This window comes from Megalobrama amblycephala, linkage group LG4 (assembly GCF_018812025.1).
Source record: "Megalobrama amblycephala isolate DHTTF-2021 linkage group LG4, ASM1881202v1, whole genome shotgun sequence".
Classification (NCBI taxonomy): Eukaryota; Metazoa; Chordata; class Actinopteri; order Cypriniformes; family Xenocyprididae; genus Megalobrama; species Megalobrama amblycephala.
The window spans coordinates 19,958,935-19,976,877 of record NC_063047.1 but is presented as its reverse complement, the minus strand read 5'-3'; the positions used below and the strand labels follow the sequence as shown (position 1 = coordinate 19,976,877).

The 17,943-nt window shown below is 37.7% G+C and overlaps 1 protein-coding gene across 2 annotated transcripts in view; it reads right to left on the bottom strand.

Moving 5' to 3' along the window:
* fras1 (Fraser extracellular matrix complex subunit 1) overlaps positions 1-17,943 on the bottom strand; it is a 131,573-nt gene that overhangs the window by 24,453 nt on the left and 89,177 nt on the right. The window contains exons 29-42 of one of the 2 annotated variants that reach the window (XM_048188165.1): positions 16,055-16,375; positions 11,819-11,978; positions 11,505-11,680; positions 9,577-9,693; positions 8,650-8,764; positions 7,094-7,231; positions 6,353-6,385; positions 4,693-4,824; positions 3,116-3,244; positions 2,767-3,014; positions 2,521-2,672; positions 1,530-1,692; positions 1,321-1,453; positions 534-718 (exon numbers count right to left, since the gene is read on the bottom strand). In XM_048188165.1, coding sequence (XP_048044122.1) covers positions 534-718; positions 1,321-1,453; positions 1,530-1,692; positions 2,521-2,672; positions 2,767-3,014; positions 3,116-3,244; positions 4,693-4,824; positions 6,353-6,385; positions 7,094-7,231; positions 8,650-8,764; positions 9,577-9,693; positions 11,505-11,680; positions 11,819-11,978; positions 16,055-16,375 — 2,202 coding nt within the window. The remainder of the gene's footprint in view (positions 1-533; positions 719-1,320; positions 1,454-1,529; positions 1,693-2,520; positions 2,673-2,766; positions 3,015-3,115; positions 3,245-4,692; positions 4,825-6,352; positions 6,386-7,093; positions 7,232-8,649; positions 8,765-9,576; positions 9,694-11,504; positions 11,681-11,818; positions 11,979-16,054; positions 16,376-17,943) is intronic. The other variant, XM_048188166.1, reaches the window with a different exon arrangement.

The window sequence follows — 17,943 nt, the reverse complement described above, 5'->3', positions numbered from 1 at the left end:
GACAAAAGGAAGTGGCGTTTAGCGGTTTCTGCATTTTTGAATGGGCTGATGCTGAGATTTAGTATACTATGTGTATTTGATGAACATATACTATGTGCGGAGAGCATTCGCTCAATATCATTATCTCGTTTTTGATAGAGGTGGCGTTTAGCAGTTTGCATCTTCATATGTCTTTTAAAGTAACAGCAAAATGGATTCTGAAAGTATATTCTGGAAAATATTCATCAAAGAAACACCATGCAGCCTTAAGCCCAAATTATTATTCATTTTTTTATGCATACACTAAGTAACAAAATCATAAAGACAGAGCCCAATTACAATTTAAAAGAGAACCAAGACATTTATATTTGTCATAACTTCTGGGGAGAAATAGTGCAGACACTGGACAAGGATGAAACTTTCTAAAGCACGTGTCAACCGCCTGTGTTGGTGCGCACTATCAAATGGAGTAAACTTTGAAAAGACTGTAGCCATATGCTAAGTCTACATGTAAAAACTGAAGTATATTTTGGGCTTTTGTGTTTCAGTTATACCTGGATGTCTATGGTGACATCAAAAGCCTCAGTTTGACTTGATCCATCACTGATGTAAAAGCTGAAGACATCCTGACGGATGCTGGCTTGGCGGATGTTTTGGACGTAGAAGATATGGTCTGAAGTGAGGTCTTCTATAGTGAAGGGGACGTCAGGGCTGATCACGCGAGATCCACCGATCAAAGCTGCACACAAAAGACACACCTCAATGTGTTGAACAAATGCAACACTTTGAGCTTGAGTTTAGTCAGTTCTGAAGACTGCATTTTACTCAACATTTCTAGGCCTAATATCCAAACAAGTAATTGATCTTGGAACAAAAACAAGAACCAAGCGACTTTCTAGACAAAACACATGAGAGTGACTGTCAGCTTCCAGATAAGAAATCGCTAATATTTATGAATAAATGGCTGAGGAACAAAAACAAACCTAAAATCATGAAAATAAGTATTTGTTCTTAAAGTAGATACATTAAAGCAGACATCAGGGTTTGCATCTGTGTTTTGAGTGAAAAACAGCATTTTCTATCATTGGGTGTTTATGTTCCACCATGATCTGCACCTCCTTTCATCTTCCCCTCTCAAACAGGAAGCCTGAATAAAGATAACTGCTTTAATCTGAATTTTACACATCTAAAAGGCGCTCTGCTCATGAATAAAATTACACCATCAGCAACTGAAGAAAAGAAAAAAAACAACAACACCTGCCCCCAAGTGATTTACAAAAGGAAGCTAAGATATAATGCTAGGTGATGTATGACACATGGAGAGAGCGCTGAGTGACTCACCTTGCTTTGTGTTCTCAATGAAGCCATACTTGGGTGGGCTGATCAGCCACACCAGCAGGTCTTTTCTGGGTGTGTCTGGGTCTGATGCAATGATGTGATTGGCTGAGAGCTGGACTCTCCCTCCTTCCTGGACCTGTCCATAGAAAACACCATAAGGAGTTTAGAAATGCTGAAAGAACCAGATCTACAACTGTGAGGACTGTGCTTACCTTAATGCCGCTGCGGACAGTGACGACAGGTGGCTGCCTCTGGGTGGAGGTGATAGTGATAGTGAACATCTGGTTTTCCAGACGATTGTTCTCATCATCATAGACAACGAAGTGAAAAATGTCAGTGACAGGCTGGTCACCCGTTTCAAAGGAAGTAACATACCTATTTGAAAAAAAACAAACAAACATTATTTTCAACCTTCTTCAAATTCTATAAGAACGAGAGCTGGAACACAATAAACTTTTCTGCGGTTTTGAAAAACTGCAGAAAACAGAAGTTAAATGTTCCATCTGTTTAAAAAGAAAACCACCAGAGATAACAGTCAAATATGGGCAAAGAAGTAATCGCCTGAGAGAATTGTTTTATATTTCATCATTTCTCAGCAGGGCTCAACAATTTAAAGCAATTAAAGCAGCCTGTGTTGTAATGCATGTTGAGCCTCCCCAAGCACTTCAGCTCGCCAAACCTTTTACATGCCTCATTTATGGAGTCTAATATTAACATAGTAGAACTAGGAATGACACATTAATACTGGTAATGATCTGAAAAAAACATTAACAAAGATCAGACCACATATTCAAAACAACATGAATATGCAGCAAAATTGTGGAAAAAAATGAAAGCAAATACTATTTCAATTCAATTATTGGAAAATACATGAGAGTAACAGAGCTGCAAAGAATATAAAATACATATGAAATAGGCAGGGTTATTATAGTTAACTAAAACCATAAAAAATTGTTACCTGAAATAAAGTAAACTCATTTAAAAATATAATTTTATTTCAGCATTTTCATTTTCACTTAGTTTAACTTCTACTAAACTAACAAACAAATACAAATTTAAAAAGAAAACAAAAACTAATAACAATAACAAATACAACAAACTTGATAAAACTTTAAAATGAATCAGAAAATATAAAAAATAAAAACTGATTTAAAATATTAATGAAACTATAATCCCAATGAAACAACAATGCCGGGCATTTACCGAATTTTGTGTTTGTTGATGTCCTCCATTGTAAAGGATGAATATTCACTAAGTTCCTCATGATCTGTTTCAACCTTATTTTTGGTGAGGATCCCATACATTGGCACAGACACTAACTGCACAAAAATTTTCTCGTCTGGAGATTCATCATCCTAAAATACATTGACAAAACACTTTTTATGCATACTGGAAACTACCAATTTTAACTTTTATTTTCAGTCATTCTAAGAACATGTCATTCCTTACCATATAAGCTAAATGTGAACGCCTAATGATGGTGCTGCTCTTCTCCGCCACCTCCATAGATAGCAATGCCTTCGGGTCACGTTTGGGTGCATCACCTTTGACCTCAGACACCAAGACCTGCACTGTAATGGAGGTCATTGAGATTCCATCCGTCACAGAGAAGGTCATGGAGTCCTCTTCGGTGGTGAGACCGGCATGCACATACTGCAGAACGTTCCTGGTGATGTCACTGGATGTGAAAGTGTCCCCTGGGGTGGAGGAGAAGTTTGAAGAATAAACTAAAGAAACTGAAGCCATAAAGTACAATAAAGAAGCACACACTTGGGAGAACCAAAAATGCTGCACCTACCATTGACCAACTGGACCTGCGAGCCAAGGTCCACTCTCAGGAGGGTCCCATGTAGCGGCCCCTCCACCAGCTCGAACTCCAGTTCTTCAGCAGCTGTGTCAGCATCTGTCACCGCTAACTGTCGCCCACCTACACGACATGGAAACAAGCCCATGGGAGATTAAAGGGTTAGTTCACCCAAAAATGAAAATGATGTCATTAATAACTCACCCTCATGTCGTTGCAAACCCGTAAGACCTCCGTTCATCTTCCACAGTTTAAGATATTTTAGATTTAGTCCGAGAGCTTTCTGTCCCTCCATTGAAAATGTCTGTATGGTAGACTGTCCATGTCCAGAAAGGTAATAAAAACATAATCAAAGTAGTCCATGTGACATCAGTGGGTTAGTTAGAATTTTTTGAAGCATCGAAAATACATTTTGGTCCAAAAATAACAAAAACTACGACTTTATTCAGCATTGTCTTCTCTTCTGGATCTGTTGTGTATCCGCTTTCCCTCCACAGTGACGCTGCTGCTTCTTCTTCTTTCCTGTTTTACGGCAGTTGTCATCCAGCTTATTGGTGCATTACCGCCCCCTTCTGCTCCGGACAGTGACGCTGATGACATGTTATCCGGTGCGCCCGAGCTTCGTTTACAGCCTGAGGGAGACGCACGCTGTATTCAAGCTATTCTACATTGTTTGTATTTTGGTATTGCTATATTTTTTAAAATGGTGCGTAGGTGTGCATGTCACGCATGTCCTAATCGCGTCACTGTCTGGAGCAGAAGGGGGCGGTAATGCACAAATAAGCTGGATGACAACTGCCGTAAAACAGGAAAGAAGAAGAAGAAGCAGCGTCACTGTGGAGTGAAAGCGGATATACAATAGACCCAGAAGATAAGACAATGCTGAATAAAGTCGTAGTTTTTGTTATTTTTGGACCAAAATGTATTTTAGATGCTTCAAAAAATTCTAACTAAACCACTGATGTCACATGGACTACTTTGATGATGTTTTTATTACCGGACAGTCTACTGTACATACACTTACAATGGAGGGACAGAAAGCTCTCGGACTAAATCTAAAATATCTTAAACTGTATTCTGAAGGTGAACAGAGGTCTTACGGGTTTGGAACGACATGAGGGTGAGTCATTAATGACATAATTTTCATTTTTGGGTGAACTAACCCTTTAAACGGGGCAAATTTTATGTTTATATTGTGCTGACTGACATTTTACTGGCACCTAGTGGTGTGGATGTAGCATCATGCGAAAGGAAATGTTTTATTAATGTAGAAATGTGCTATTCACAGTAAATTTTTTATTTCTTCAATGCGTAAAAAGTGTCCAACAACAGGGGGTTAACTGAGAAAAAGGTGAGTAGTTTTTGACTAGTCATGTGATCTCAAATTGGTTGCCCCCATGATGCGACCAGCTCTATGTAAAATATCTTTCATTACATTATTGTGTTCAAAACTTTTTTAATGAGGTGTAAAACTTTTTAATGAGGAAAAAACATACTGACTGGACCTTTAAAAGACTTATTCATTCACTTTAATTACTTTGTAGCACTTAAGTCAATACTCGTGTCCTTACCCACTGGTGCCCTGCCACCGAGGCTGACCTCCAGCACCGGATCCAGAATCTGAAAGACCGGCGGCTGCTGATGATTGGCCAACAGCAGGACAGCAAAGTCCATCTCTGGAGTGGTGTGCTCTCCGTCAGACACTGACATAAGAGAGCGACTTAGAATAAGTCAATCATGCACAAGAACACTAGTTGTTGACCTTCAGGCAGTTCTGTCTTCTGCACTTCAGCTCAATGTAGCACAGATGAATGAATGCAACTAAGAGACAGGGAGGATGAATTAGACAGAAAAGAGGAAAATACATCCTACATCATCTAAACCTCATCCTCCAGACACTTAACGTAAGATGTGAGCTACAGGGAGAACTTGGGACACACAACTATTCAACATGCCTGACAATACATGCCTTCTTTCTCTATAAATGTCAGCACTGAAGTGTTTATTTAATACAATCTGCCCCTTTTAGCCGCTGTAACCGTGAAAGCTAAAACAGTTGTGTTACGTGTGTAAATATGAGCGTAAACATGAGGCTCGCATTCATGTGCCTCCTCTTTTGAATCCAACTTGTGAAATTTCCGTAGCTAAATCTTTCACCCTCACACGAAATTCCCAATCACAAAAATTCAGTCAACTATGGTAAATGTTATTATACATTTAGTTACGTTTTTGTATACATTATAGTTAAAATTAGAAATACAAGAATTTTAAGAGTTTGTAAGTCTCCCATTAACCTACACTGCATTAACTTGCAAACCAAAAGACGGTATGGGTGTCAAAACAGCTGCACATCGAATTTACATTTCCCAAAAGAGAAAATGGAAGTCTTTTTGTTGTTAATGTAATACAGTTACTACAATAGAACACCACTACCTACACTGTTATCCACTACTGTCATCAAAAAAAGATTATTTATATACATTTATTATGATTTTACAGTAAACAAAAAATAGTATTTACTATGGTATGTTGGTGGAAATATAATGTTTTGTAAGGGAAGAAGCAATGAAGCAGTTTCCCAAACTACAGTCACAATTTACATACAATGCAAATGAGACAAAACAAAGACCTTGATTCTGTCAGAACAATGAAGAAAAAAATGCAAACAGAATATTTGAATTTAAACTGTGAATGCAAACAGAAATCAGCAGCTGAGCCGAGAGTCTCTCTATGTTTTATGGCAGTGTTTGATGTTTTCCTTCAGTTAAGAATACATATGAGGAATAAAAATTTATTTTAGCATCAATTCCTGACACTGCGGTTCTCCGGTCTATTGTTACTCGCCATCCATTTCACACTATTACTAACAGCACTAAAAGGAGTTTGTCTGTCCTACAGTGCCCTGCTTCTATCCAGACATAGAAGGGCATATGAGCAGTCACAGCTCTGATTCATGGGCACTGCAAGAAGAAGATGGATGCACTATCGTATCCTGCTGTCAGGCGGAATAAAGCGTATGGATGGACATCAGAAAGAAAGAGGGAATTATATTCCCTCTTAGGGGAGAGAAGGTCCCATAAATAAATAACAGCAACACACCAGGGAATGTAGGATCAGAGGCACAGAGGGATCTGTATATGGCATTTGAGAGAAAGCAGTGAATTCTGGTAAGGAAAGGGAGAATAAGGCAGATTCGCAAGGGGGTTCCAGAGGCCAAAAGTGATTATATACCTGTGAAATGGAGGCTCACTGACTCTGGTAGACCTGTAGGAATGAAAGAGTGTTAGTGGTTACTTTCACAAACAACTGCTAACAAATCACAGTAATTAGCAACCAGGGTGAGAGATTATTTCATATTTAAATGCTGAAGAGGTGAGTTTTACAGACAAACGCATCACTAACAATGCCTCAGCCGTTGGGTTTGACTGCTCAGAAGCACCAATTAGCATCAGATTTGAAATAAATCAACAGTGCACTGACATAATTGCTAATTAACTTTCCACAAAAACTGTTCACATTTCAAATTAATGAACGTGTCATTATAGTATTGCATGGTACTATTGTTACATTCATAGCAGAGCAATATAAAAAACCCTCTCTAATTAAAAATGTTTTGGGACTAAAATTTCTAGTTGGATTAATAAAAGATCTGTAAATTCATGAATTTGAGTTGTATCAAAAGCTATTTACACTTCACCTACACTATTGTTCAAAAGTTTTTGGTCAGTAAAATGTTTACTCTCTTATGCTCATCAAAGCTGCATTTATTTGATCAAAAAATATAGTAAAAAAAAAGTTAAAATAATTCATTTCTATTTTATTTTATTTTTCAATGTAATTTATTCCTGTGATGGTAAAGCTGAATTTTGAGCATCATTACTCCAGTCTTCGTTGTCACATGATCATTCAGAAATCATCCTAATATACTGATTTGGTTAAAAAAAAAAAAAATGTAGTAAAGTAATAACTAACCTGTAAATGAGTACTGATAAAGTTCCTGAAGGTGGGATGGTGCTTGTGGAGGTCTGTAGATAATTTTGCCACTGTCTACATCAGCCTGGGTGAAGAGGCGCACATGATGATAAGGTCTGTCACTGTGCTCCAGCGCACCTGAAAAAGGAGTGTGACATCATCATGTTCATATTAATATAATAATCAATCCAATATTAGAAGCTCAGAAATAATGAAAGAGAGATTGTGGGGAAAAATTAGGTTTATTATGCTTCCTGCTCGTTCATAAGGGTAAATTACAGCTCTCACTGGAGATGTAACAGTTAAAGGTTCCGTTCTTCGTGATCCCATGTTTCAAACTTTAGTTAGTGTGTAATGTTGTTGTTAGAGTATAAATAAAATCTGTAAAATTTTAAAGCTCAAAGTTCAATGCCAAGCGAGATATTTTATTTAACAGAAGTCGCCTACATCGAACGGCCAGTTTGGACTACATCCCTCTACTTCCTTCTTTAATGACGTCACTAAAACAGTTTTTTGACTAACCTCCGCCCACAGGAATACACAAGAGTTGCGTTTGTAGAGTGTGTTTGTCGCCATGTTGTCGAAACGCTGTTATTTTCATCCCGCAGTCCAATCACCGGGTCTGATTCTGGCTCAAATTGATAGGGTAAAATTAAAGTCATGTTTACAATAACACTGAGCGCGTGCATCTCCACGTTATGGTAAGAGGCGTGACGGGCGTGACCTTTCCGGGCAAGGTTCGCTAAGCTGCTGTCGAATCACAACACAGGAAGCGCTGCCACAATCAGAACTCGTTACGTACTTCATAGAACAAGGAAGTCATCAGCCCGTTTTTATGACAGTGGAAACAGCGGTATACAGATAAGTAAATTATGTGAAAAATACTGTTTTTTTTACACGCGAAACATGAACACATGTTATATTGCACACTATAAACACAATCAAAGCTTCAAAAAACCACGAAAAAAAGGGACCTTTAAAGATTTCTTGTGTTTGTATTCATTCCTATGGTTTCTCTTTGATTTGATTATTATGTGCACTTGTTGTTTATTTCATTGATTAGTTTGCCTTGTGTATTTAAATCCTGTGTTTGTTCAATTCATTGACCATTCTTCTTCTAGTTGGTTGTTCCATTCCTGTGTCCTATCGAGTATTTTGCTGAGTGTTTTGTTTCATTAAGTTTTGTAACAAAAAACAAACTGCCGCAACTAAATCCAGCTCTTTATTTTTGTCTTGCTGCCACCACACGCTGACACACATCATTTTTTTTTTAACTTGAGAGAAGGTTCATGACCATTCTATGATTGTTATTTAATCCAGATAAAACATCCAATCCACAAAAGGATTTGACACATATTATAGAACCACATATGAAGCTTTTCACAATTATCTTCAAATGCACCCCTCCATTACCATCTCAGCAAGTTCCACTTTTGAAATTCCACACTCTCTATTTAATGGTACAAAAAGAAGAACAAAACAAAACTATCAGGCTTCCATTATGCCTATGAGTGTCCTTCCCCTCACCCCTATGACAATAATGGAGGTTTAGTTACCGTGGCCTGAGGTGAGCGCTTTGGTGATGTTGTAGACAAGCTTGTTGCTGGGCGTCTCAGAGTCAGTGAAGGAGAGAGCAGAGGGAGATATCACAGTCACGCGATCTTCCAGTGCCTGCACACATACACACAACCAAAAACATTAACATTGATGAAGACAATGATGTCTGCAGATCACAAGTTCAAAGTCTGGATACACTGAATATTAAAGGTGCCCTAGAACTTTTTTTAAAAAGATGTAATATAAGTCTAAGGTGTCCCCTGAATGTGTCTGTGAAGTTTCAGCTCAAAATACCCCATAGATTTTTTTTAATTCATTTTTTTAACTGCCTATTTTGGGGCAGCATTATAAATGAGCCGATTCAAGGCTACTGGCCCTTTAATTCTCGTGCTCCACGCCCACAGAGCTCGCGCTTGCCTTGAACAGTGCATAAACAAAGTTCACACAGCTAACATAACCCTCAAATGGATCTTTACAAAGTGTTCTTCATGCATGCGGCATGCATGCGTCGGATTATGTGAGTATTGTATACTGTTATATTGTTTACATTGATTCTGAATGAATTTGAGGCTGTGCTCTGTGGCTAACGGCTAATGCTACACTGTTGGAGAGATTTATAAAGAATGAAGTTGTGTTTATGCATTATACAGACGGCAAGTGTTTAAAAACCCCTGACTGTTACGTAACAGTCGGTGTTATGTTGAGATTCGCCTGTTCTTCGGAGGTCTTTTAAACAAATGAGATTTATATAAGGAGGAGGAAACAATGGAGTTTGAGACTCACTGGATGTCATTTCCATGTACTGAACTCTTGTTATTTGACTATGCCAAGATAAATTCAATTTTTCATTCGAGGGCACCTTTAACTAAAATTTAAGTAGACAGAGACTCATTTAGTCTTTTCATGTCCTGCTGTTTGAATCTTACAGTAATCTGCAGGTCGGCTCCAGGTGAGAGCTGAGGCATGCCGGGGCTTTGAGGCATCACTCCTATAGTGAAGGTCTGTGTATCACTCAGAGTCTCTGGATAAACCTCACTTGAAACCTGCCAACAAAATGACATGTATCCATGCATAAGCAAACAATGAACTACAGTAAACAAATACCACAGTGCACATGTGTTTCTAATAGATTTTTTTTTTAATTACCATAAAAATATGAGGACCTAAATAAATGTTGCCAAACTGGAAAAAAAAAAGAAAAAAGAAAAATTAAAAAAAAAGAAAGAAAGAAAGAAGAAAAGCTCCTGCTGCAGCTTTTTAGACTCAGCGGTCTCAAACATCTCAAAATCTAACATTTCTCAGACATTAATCGGTAATCATTAACTTTGTAACTACAAAATCACTTTCAACATCAATACACAACTTAATTTTTGAACTATTTAATTCATTCTATTGTCAATTCTAATACAAATTCTTGAACAGAATCCACACAAATAGGTTGAAAAAACACATGCTTACAAATACAGCCCTGAGGACATAAATTAAACTGTGTCGAACCATTAAAACTCAAATCTTATTTAATGAAGTCTGTGGCACAGGGTGCAGCCTCAGGCAAGAAGAGAAGAGAAAAGAACAAACAAGAAGGGAAAGCAATTTTCTGCAGGAGGACAAAAAACTGTTGTGTCAAGAGTCATTAGGGGTTTAAGTTGATAAATTAAATGTGATTGAATGTCCTTTAATGCTGCTTACACTGATTTGAAACTGGATTTGAAGACAAATTAGCTCATTTACACCAAAGTAATGCAGTGAGGCTGGTGAAGGAGAAGTAGGACAGATGGACAAATTGGCCTAAGAGTGTGAAGCAAAGCTGAAGTAAAATGGAGAAAATAGTCAAATAGTGTGAGAGACGGGAACAGTGCGTTTATCTTCCTAAGAGGTTTGTGTTTGCTTTGTTCATCACTTGTAACAGGAGAAACGCTGATCTAAAAGTCTGATGTTATGTGTGTGAGAGAGAGAGAAAAAAAATTTACACTACCATTCAAGTCAGTAGGACTTTTTTTTTAATGTTTTTGATCTTAATTTCTTATGCTTAACCAGGCTAAATTTATATATATATATTTTCAAAAATACAGTAAAAACTGTAATATTGTGAAATATTATAACAATTTAAACATGTTATTCCTGTGATGGCAAAGCTGAATTTCTAATATAAAGTTTAACAGAACAGCATTTATTTGAATATAATATAATTTTTTGTAACAATGTAAAAGACTTCTGATCAAGCTAATAAATCCTTGCTAAATGAAAGAATTAATTTCTTTCTTTTTCTTTCAAAAAAAAAGAAGTACCAAAGAAAAAGAGAGAATTCATTTCTTTTTCTTTCTTTCTCTTTCTTTCTTTTTCTTTCTTTCTCTTTCTTTCTCTTTCTTTCTTTCTTTCTTTCAAAAAAAAGAAAAGAAAAAAAAAGAGTCCAAACCTTTGAATGGCAGTGTATAAATGTGCATAAAAAGTAACATCTCCTGAGCAATCATAACTCATATCAACACAAGATGCCCATATTATTGTGTAAGATGCCCCTTATAGTGTCTGTATAGTGACTCGATCCAAATTTTACTTACATAAAATTTATTATTTTCACTATCCTGATTTATTTTAAATATGTGTAAAATATGTGAAACAGAGCAGTACTTCCACAGATTAAAACATGAACCCCAGCATTTATGAGAAATGTCAAATCAATATATAATACACCTTTCTTCTGAAAAAAAACTATAATAGTAAACTAAAATATAATAGTAGACACTTTTTAACCAGCTAGACGTTAACCTTTGATTCTACATACTGAGCCGCAGGGCTCTTGCTGAAGTGACAGTATTTGCCTTGGGTTAAATTTATTGTGCTGTGTGTGTCTCACCTGAAACTGAAAAGTGTCTCTCTGTGTTCCGGAACCATAGTGTCTGTACCAGACAGTTCCTTCATTAACGTCTTGCTGTGTAAATGAGCTGGTGGGTGTGGTGTCCTGACCATCTGGGAAAGCCTGCCATGCTTCCACAGGACCATCGGCGGGCATAGACACCAGCACAATCTCTCCTAGACACACACAAGATACCTTTAGAAAGAAGCATTTCACTGTAGTTCATAGCACTGAATTGAGTTCAGAAAGAAAGACAGGCATAGAGGATATGGGATACTAGAGACAGATGATGCTGCTGCTGCTGCTGATGATACCGTATTTAGGCTGTCCACTCTCAGAATGAATGGTGTACAAGATTTCAGAGTCACTGGATCCTTGGAACTGAGCATTGAGACACTTCTTAGACAGCTGCACCATTCCTCCCTCTCTCACCCAGGTCTTAGGCACTGAACGCAGATGAGGAGTCAATCCAACCTACAGGGAAGCCATAATGCACCATTATGATTGATGGTATGTTTATTTCAGCTTATAACAGCATGTACAGCCTCATAATAAAGTTATAGATTATACACTACTGTTCAAAAGTTTGGGTTCGGTAAGATTTTTAAAATGTTTTTGAAAGAAATGTCACAAACGCTGCATTTATTTGATCAAAAAAATACAATAAACATTTGTGAAATATTTCTGTTTTCTATTTTTATATGTTTTAAAATGTATTTTATTCCTGTTTTGGCAAAGCTGAAATTTCAGCAGCCATTACTCCAGTTTTTATTGCTACGTGATAGCTTGATAACTTCAGAAAGATCCTTGCATTTTACATTGAGAAATCAATTCCTATGCCAGGAATCTTTAGATCTTAACGGGACTCTGAACATCCCAACTCTAGCTGAGGAGCTCATTGTGGTGAATAAGATCATCTGCTTCACATAATCAAAGACTTTCAAGGACGCGGGAAGATGAAAGCTCCGATTCACAGAGGAAACACCTTGGCACCCTTCCAACACCTTCCTGCTGATCCTGATCACCTCTCTGAAAGCGGGATGGATTTACAAGGCAAGGTGTTTCACGGAAGAGTTCACTCATGGGTCAAAAATGATAGATTCTCCCTTAATTGAGAGTTTTGCTAAATTTAATGTAGTGCATTTCTACCTGATCTGACCCTTAAAAATGACTTTTGCTGGTGTAAACTACTGTCAGTTCATTCATATTACATAAAACTTGAATTCAACCAATTCATTTTGATGTTATTAAACATTTTTTCCCCGATAAAACATCTTCTACAATGACGGTGATACCTGCAAAGATTCTGTTTCTTTATTTCTCTATCTTTCTCTTGATTTAGAGATCGAAGTGGTAGAAAAAGCAGGTATTTGAGGTCTCCAGACCACATTAAACCAAGGATCATTCACCAGTACTGACCAATTACATGGATCACGGACTACAAATGCCAAAGGACTTCTCTTCAAAAGGCTAATTAAAAGTCAGCTTCCTCTTTCATCCCTTTTTGTCTTCATTGCAGAAATCCACATGTTACGGATCTTTTGAGATCAGGGACTTTGGCTCTCAGTGCCTTGTGTTGTGGATGTAATTTGACCTTTCCACTCAATGCCACTTATGTGATTGAAACAGACCTTGATGAAGCCTTGCGATCCTGCCCAATATAACTCACTGTGATCCGACCAAAAAAAAACAACAATGTGCTATTGATCTGAAAATAGAGTGTTTACTCTGAAACAGGGCTTCCATTAGTCAAAAGCTGCTTAGGATAGGAGATAACAGGTTGAAGCAGGAAACAAGGCAGGTGTAATCGGATGACACTACTGAGAGATGTGTGGATAACGGTGTATGGAAGGGGGGACAGAGCTTGAAAAGAGCAAATAAAGTGCTCCTATCTGTCTAGACATCAGCAGGCTGAAGGCATGTCAGAAACGAGCAATTTCAAGTTTAAAAGGGGTGGTTATGATTATATATGTACCAATAGTGGGAGAGAGGTATGAGATAGTGGTGTTTACCCTGTCATAAAAAACACTTTACACACTGTATGACAGAAATTATTCACTGTGTCTCACTGTGCGTGCACTGTCAGAATTTTTTTTGCTAAATTGTACCTTTTAGTGGTATATCATATCTGTACCATATCTAATGCTACAGGGTATTAGTACCTTAAGGTGTAAATATGATTCTGTGAGGCAACAAGCACGGTAGTTGTACCCTATGTGATCACAGACACCAACTGTAGACTATAAAAACATCATCTTGCAAGTGATCCTCATCTTTTAAGTACAAAGACCCATCTATCTCTCTATCCATTCTATAAACCACTCACACTATGTAGGGTCGCTGCCTTGCAGGGATGATGGGGCCTTTCTATGGCGTTATTTTACTGTCAAATGTCGAGAGCGCATTATTGTGACGCGAGAGCACATCAATGTAATGCTCGAGCACAAATCTCTCCGCTCACGCGCGGATTTCCTTTGCTCTCGCACAAAACTGGACGTGCGCTCTCAAATATACAGTGCTCTCTTATAAACTGCCTCTCTTCTGCCTGTAGACGCGCGGATTTCCTTTGCTCTCGCGTGGATTTCCTTTGCTCTCGCACAAAACTGGACGCGCGCTCTCAAATATTCAGTGCTCTCTTATAAACTGCCTCTCAAATATACAGTGCTCTCTTATTTGAGAGCACGCGTCCAGTTTTGTGCGAGATCAAAGGAAATCCACACGCGAGCAGAGATATTTGCACTCGCGCATTACATTGATGTGCTCTCGCGTCACAATAATGTGCTCTCGACATTTGACAGTAAAATAACGCCTTATCTTTCCCAGCATCAATCATGTTTAAAGACCCATTTATACATTTAATATTTAATCCACCTTCCACCTGTGTCTCATTACCTTGTTAACTCTGCCTGTGTAAGTTCTGTGTATTCAGTCTTTCATTGCGAAGTCTTGTATGTTGTTACACTGCATTTCCAAATGTTAACCTGGTTTCCTGTGTCTTGTTTTTTGAGTCTCTGCCCACATTCTGGATTGCCCTTTTTACCTGTGGTTTCTGGCTACACAAAATATCGCACGATATGAAAACTAACATTGAAATTGCACTTAAACGTGATTCTTAGTGCGATTATGAAATTGCAAAGGCTGCGGGGTTTTTTTTATGCGCAGCTTGTCAATGAAGTATGGCTCCAAATGCTAATCCATCTGAAAGCACTGCGAGTTTAAGTCACTTATAACATACATTTGAAAAAGCAACATGCGTCAAACATCTTTCCACACATGAGAAGCATTTATTAACATCTTATCCAATAAAAGACAACATTTAATAACATGTTTTTACTCCAAACACTTCATAGCGACAGTTGAGCATCCTTCTGTGAGATGATGTGGCTTCTTACACAGAAAAAGGCAGTTGTGTAGTCACGTTTAATTAATCAATGTTTCAATCTTCTGTTAATTCAGCTATAGCGATAGGAATTTCCTGGAATGACGCGTGTTATCTACTTCTGTGGCAGGGCATATTTGGAGTTTCTGCGCAAGAGCGCCCTCTGGCTTTCAGATGGAGAAGCATTTACTACTGATCACAGAGCCGTACAGCTCTGACAAGCTGCGCATAAATAATCACAGCCTTTGCCAGATCGCATGCAATGATATTTGCAAAAAATCGCGATATTGTGCGGCCCTAATTTTTATTTTTTGCTGTTTGAACCTTTGCATTTTATATGGATTATGATTCTGGATTGTCCCAATAAAGTCACATTTAGATCTTCAGTTCAAGTTTTGGAGAAGTTTCTTAACATTGTGTTTCAACAGATGTGTTGAAAATAGTGTTCATGTTATTCATTTTAACAATATTTAATGAATATCTTAATTAATATCTTAAATGAAAATAAGTCACACACACTACCTCCTTGTAGTCCTTTGGAATTCCCCAGACGCCAGTTAAAAAGCCCCTAAAAAAATGTATTTAGGTCTTTCCAGTAATTTCTTTTCCATTTTTTTAGTGAACTCTTTTTAAGTGAACAGTGTGTGTTCATACTTGAGTCTTGATGACAGTGGACATAAACACATAAATCAAGACATAACGCAGTGGTAGCCTGAGGTTCAACCATCAAGATGTTTCAGCATTATGTATGGTGCAGGAATCTATAATTAGCCAAAAAAAAAAAAAACCTTGATCTATGTCCAAAATGCAGAAGATCTGATGGCCTGCTGGTTTTTCACACTTATTATTTTTTACACTGACGTGAAATAACATGACACATTGATAGGCCTATAAATAATAAGGTATCTAGTATTTAGTTATTAGTTAAAAATGGCACATTTATGATGTTACAAAAACTTCCAATTACAGAAAAAATATAAATTAAACATTTAGCTAAACATTAAAAAAACCAGAGCACACACCATTTCAAAGAATATAAAACCCTATGATAAGCAGACCAGCACTTCACAAAAGTCTGATAAAATAAAAAAGTTTTATGAAGAATACTTTTTGATCAGGTGAACTGTCACTTAGCAAATCATTTAAAAAGTAAAAACTGTCTCGTCTGTACCTTTTGTGCAATGCTGATGTGAAACAGGATGTTCTGGTAGCTGTGTCCATCATTGACCTGCAGCAGAAGTCTGTCCTGGTCTCCTTCTGAACCATCATGTACATACTGCAGCTGCTCACGATCCAGGTCTTCCAGTTTAAAATGGGTTACTTGAACATCACCATGCACATGTGTCAGGTGACCATGTTGAGGTGGATCCAGAACCGTGATGAAAACGTCTTGTGGATTATCAAGGTCACTGATGTGAAGAATGGACCTGCTGATGACAGTCGTCTCACCAGAGTTAATGTACAGGATTTGGTTGGTGATCAGAGTGGGTGGCTGTGGAAAGGGTAAAAAAACACATTAATATTATATTCAAACTCAGTTTCAGTGAAACACAAAGGAAATAGTTAATATTATCTGTAAAATATTACAGTTTCATATATTGGAGCCCTAATGTCCTTATTTTGTATTCTTTTAATCTACATATTTTTCCAATTTAATTTTGTGGAAAAAAATACTGATTTAAAGTGAGTATTTGTGTTCAAGGTCCCTGCCAACATCACTTTATCTATCATGACTTCATTCTGACATGTCTTTCTGCATCAACGCTATTTTCCAATTTTATTTTTAGCCACTTTTACTGATAGGCAAAGAAGAGAGATGAATTAGGCAAGATTTAAATTAGTGTTGTCCATATAAGCATCAAAGCATTTTATTACCAATATACTTTTTGTGTAAAGCAATTCAAACTAATGAAGATTCATTAGGTTGCCGTTACACAGAGATGTGAAGAAAATCAGGCCACTTTTGTTTACCACCACACAGCACAGGGAACACATGAGCAAATGGTTTATTTGCAAAAGACAATCTTTTCCCCCCAGGGAGGCATTATTGCATTTTTTACTCTCTTCCTCTCTAAGGAATAGATTCACTGTCCTCCCTCCCTCTCCACTTCGAGATACTGCTCACTCAACAGAAAGAAGTGCTCTGACTTCTTGAGCTGCTGTTATCAATCCATGATGGGCAAGAATGTATTTTGGGTGTTATTTGTTGCAATGACATCCATTAGACTTCTGTTGGGGAGCTCAGGTTTCTCTCTCTCTCTCTCTCTGTCCGCGTGTGTGCGCACATGCTTGTTTTTGTGATTTATGAATTTGTGTAAATTTGTACAATGACATGGGTATCATGCCATAAACATGAAATATGAGGACATTTCATGAGTTTTATTAAAAATGTAAAAATGCAGAATGTTTTCTGTGATGGGTAGGTTTAGGAGTAGGGGTAGTGTAGGGGGATAGATTGTACAGTTTGTACAGTATAAAAACCATTACGCCTATAGAATGTCCTCACTAAGATAGCAAAACAAACCTGTGTGTGTGTGTGTGTGTGTGTGTGTGTGTGTGTGTGTGTGTGTGTGAGGCTGGTGGAGGTCTGACAGCGAGTTGCAGGCAGTTCTCTGGAGGCTGTATCTATGAAGTGTAACAAAATGCTGCAGAGAAATGAAAGAGAGAAGGAGAGAGGGGGGTGGGGGTGGGAGATGCTGCCTCAATGTAAGCTATAATGCCCTCCTCAGAGTGAGGATAATGGGCAGTCAATCTATGTTAAGGATGTGGACTCTGGGTGTAAGCAGAAAATGTAAAACAGAGGTGGTTGATCATGCAATATGGCGACAGTAGGAATAGAATGGTGTGATAAACATATTGAGAAAAATGATATTCCCTTAAGATATTTTGTCCTTTATAGGCACCAGGTATCAGTATAAATTTGGACACTTTTGATATAATTTAGATTTTTTCATGATCTTAAAAACCTTTAGATCTTAAGGTGTGTTTAAGTATAATAAGTATGGTTTTGTGGAGACAGTGTACCTAAGTGTGAACCACTGTACAAAGCTTATTTTTATT